Genomic DNA, 3639 nt, shown 5'->3' on the forward strand with positions numbered 1-3639 from the left:
ATTCATGTCTTCTTCATTTTCTTTAATTACCCGAAAGACTGTTTTACGTCTACCCATCCGAAGAGGAGCAATTTACGATCAAAATTAATCAAAAAAAAAAAACAATCCAAAATCTTTATTTAGGATAATGAAAATTAGAACTAAAAAATCAGAACAAAAACGACAAAAAAATAGTGACCAATGGATATGAAAATCTGTCAAGATTAGTAAGCCTATACTTAACTTTCCAAGAAAAATCTATTATAAGTCCTCTTAATAATCACTTCCACCATCTTAAACCGATATAAAACCTAAGAGAGAAGGAGACAAAAACAAAAACAAACACCAAAAACAAACACCAAAAAAAAACTAAAAAAGAAGAAAAGACGAAAAGCATGCAATTGTTTTTCGTTTTTTGTTGAAACAAAAAAACCGAAATTCATAAAAAGAGAACCAAACAAAAAGATTCAGTTACTTTTCCTTCCTGCTATCATTTCTTATATAAAGAGTTTGCATTTTTATTACAAAAGTAAATTTTGGAACTATGGGTAATCATGGAGAAAAAGAAAGAGTAAATGTTGTGATTAGGGCCATATTGTTGGGTCTCATAAGCATTGTGTGTGTGAATGGTACAAATATAAATTACAAAGAAGCCCTAACCAAATCTCTAATCTTCTTAGAAGCTCAAAGATCAGGCAAACTCCCTCCAAACAATAGGGTTCCGTGGAGAGGTGATTCTGCTCTTGATGATGGCAAACTTGCAAATGTAAGTTTTTGTGCAATAATAATTTTTTTAAAAAGAAATTTGTGGAATAATTATTGTTATAATTAATAATAATGTGCAATAATTATTAGGTTCCTACCCAACAGAAGCACGTTACAATAACTCATAAAGTGATTATATATTTATAGGTTGATTTGGCTGGAGGGTACTATGACGCAGGAGACAATGTGAAGTATGGTCTTCCAATGGCGTTCACGATCACGACGCTGGCTTGGTCGACCATTTACTACGATAAAGAACTCCGTGCCTCAGGAGAGCTCGAAAATGCTCGTGCCGCTATCCGTTGGGGCACTGATTATTTTCTCAAATGTGCTTCTCGCAAGAACCGCCTCTATGTTCAGGTCCGATCCAAATATATTTTTAAACAACTTTGTAATACATATTTAACATAATATTTGATCTTTCTATATATGAGTCAAAGAGATCAAAAACCTTGTTTCTTACTTACGTTTGGAATGGAAAGGCCATTTACATAAATTTACATCATGCAAGTAAGATGAACGAGCTTATTTCCTAACTAAAGTTACTCTGAATACGAATACAATCAAATAGGTTGGTGATCCACACCTGGATCACAAGTGTTGGGCGAGGCCTGAGAACATGCAAACAGCAAGGACGGTATTGCAGATAAGTGATAAAGATCCTGGCACAGAAATCGCAGCTGAGACTGCCGCTGCATTGGCTGCTTCCTCGATCGTTTTCCGCCGCATCGACCACAAATACTCCCGCCGGCTCCTAAACAAAGCCAAATTGGTGAGCTTATAGATATATACATACTTGTATACACATTTAGATAGTCGTTTTATTATTAAACGGATTAAATATTTGATCATTATTTCAATATGTAGCTCTTCAAGCTAGCGAAGAGCCACAAGGGTTCGTATGATGGAGCATGCCCTTTCTATTGTTCTTGCTCGGGTTACAACGTAATCTCATCTCTAACTTCTAAGCATTTTCAATTCTAAATATCAAATGTTGTTTTTCTATCTTTTTTAAATTATGATTTTGTTCACATTTTAATTGACATCAATTAAAAAATAATTGATATCAATTTTGACACAAATGTTAAGGACGAGTTGCTGTGGGCGGCAACATGGCTATACAAGGCAACGAGGAAACAGGTGTACCTTAGCTACCTCAAATTTGAAGCCATAAGTGGCTACGTCGCTGAGTTTAGTTGGGATCTCAAATATGCCGGTGCGCAGATGCTCATTGTAAAGGTATAATACATGTCCAAAGTTATAGCGTTTCTTTGGTCAAATCCGATTTATGTATAAATTCGTTTATATATGTAAATGTAGATGATTTTCGAAGGCACAAAAGGACTTGACCTATACAAACAACAGGCTGATAGTTTTATCTGCTCGAATCTCCCTGGTAGTCCTTACCACCAAGTCTTCAATACCCCAGGTTCTATCTCCATACACTAACATACATATTTAGAAACATATTTATATATGATGTCAAACGTTATATTCTTGGTGTATAATAGGTGGTATGATTCACCTGAGGGATGGAGCCAACACTCAGTATGTCACCGCAACTGCCTTCTTGTTCTCCGCCTACGCCGATATCCTCCAGAAATACAACCAAAAGATCTTTTGCGGAAGCAAGCAATTCGATTCAACACATCTCATGGCTTTCGCCAAAAAACAAGTAAAATATTCGTTACTCTTTCATTAATTTCCCTTTATTTACCCACAAGAAAACAAGCATGGTTAATATAAACAAACGAAAGACCACTATACGGATCATGCCTAGTTTGAATCTTGCACCAGTAAAAGACAAAAAAAACCTTATTTTTTGAATCGGAAGTTTCAATTTTTTTTCACTTGTGAAGTGATTCCTAATTTTTTAGAAATATATATATTAAATCTTAATGCCAGGAAACGAATTGTGTTTCGCACGAGACTATAGAAAAATTCCCTAATTTTCTTATCATATGCACGTTTCAGATTGACTACATACTAGGGCATAACCCACAAGGAAGGTCGTACATGGTTGGGTTCGGACCAAACCCGCCTAAGCAAGCCCACCACAGAGGAGCTTCAGTGCCAATGTCTGAAGCCAATGCGCCTTTAAGCTGTCCATTGAGTTTTGTGAAATGGTTCAACAAGAACCAGCCTAACGCTAACGAGCTGACCGGAGCCATCGTGGGAGGACCCGACCGTCAAGATAATTTCCAAGACTTTCGTTGGACATCCGTTTACACGGAGCCTTGCACTTACATCAACTCTATCGCCGTCGGTATTCTTGCCAAGCTTGCCGCCACGGCTTAGAGCCATAACATTTGATGAGACCACTTCGATGGAAAGTATTATTTTAGGGTTTCCTTAACCTAATATATTTGCAGAAGCATGTGGCCATGCAATGTGACTTTATTTTCATTATTTTTGCCTTTGTAGGTTGGTTTTTGGAAATCCGTTTTCTCCAAAAATATAAAATTGCATGGGTATAATAATAAGGCCCTGATGATTTGAAACTACAATTAAGTGGAACTAATGAATAGCCGGAATGGTAGATTCATACCATTTCACGTAGATATTTAACTCTATTTTTGTTTCATATGATGAAATAATGTTTTGTTGTTAATTTCTATGTAATTTACATGAAACTATCAAATATATGATTAAATAATTATCTATGTTTCTAAAAAGAAAATTAATACATTATTATCTAGATAAATAGTTGCTCGCTGTCATGTGTGTGATGTAGAAAATGAATATATCATATATTATTTACTTGTGAGTTCATAGATAAGTTTGGACTGTTTCCAAAATTTATGACCCTGATTTTGAATTTGAATTAGGTTCCAGTATGAAAATATTCACAAATTATTGCCACGCCCTTAAAGCTAACAAGAGGTGCTCTGTGGT

At 35.5% G+C, this 3639-nt stretch overlaps 1 protein-coding gene across 1 annotated transcript; it reads left to right on the top strand.

The window, feature by feature from the left end:
* The first annotated feature begins 314 nt into the window (after nucleotides 1-314).
* LOC106332851 (endoglucanase 16) lies at nucleotides 315-3297 on the top strand. The gene is made up of 8 exons (XM_013771344.1): nucleotides 315-745; nucleotides 892-1104; nucleotides 1316-1516; nucleotides 1612-1689; nucleotides 1834-1983; nucleotides 2065-2173; nucleotides 2256-2419; nucleotides 2719-3297. Exons 1-8 carry the CDS (start codon nucleotides 524-526, stop codon nucleotides 3040-3042), a joined length of 1461 nt encoding a protein of 486 aa, XP_013626798.1. The 5' UTR covers nucleotides 315-523; the 3' UTR covers nucleotides 3043-3297.
* The last annotated feature ends 342 nt before the right edge of the window (nucleotides 3298-3639 follow it).

This window comes from Brassica oleracea, chromosome C3 (genome assembly GCF_000695525.1).
Source record: "Brassica oleracea var. oleracea cultivar TO1000 chromosome C3, BOL, whole genome shotgun sequence".
Classification (NCBI taxonomy): domain Eukaryota; kingdom Viridiplantae; phylum Streptophyta; class Magnoliopsida; order Brassicales; family Brassicaceae; genus Brassica; species Brassica oleracea.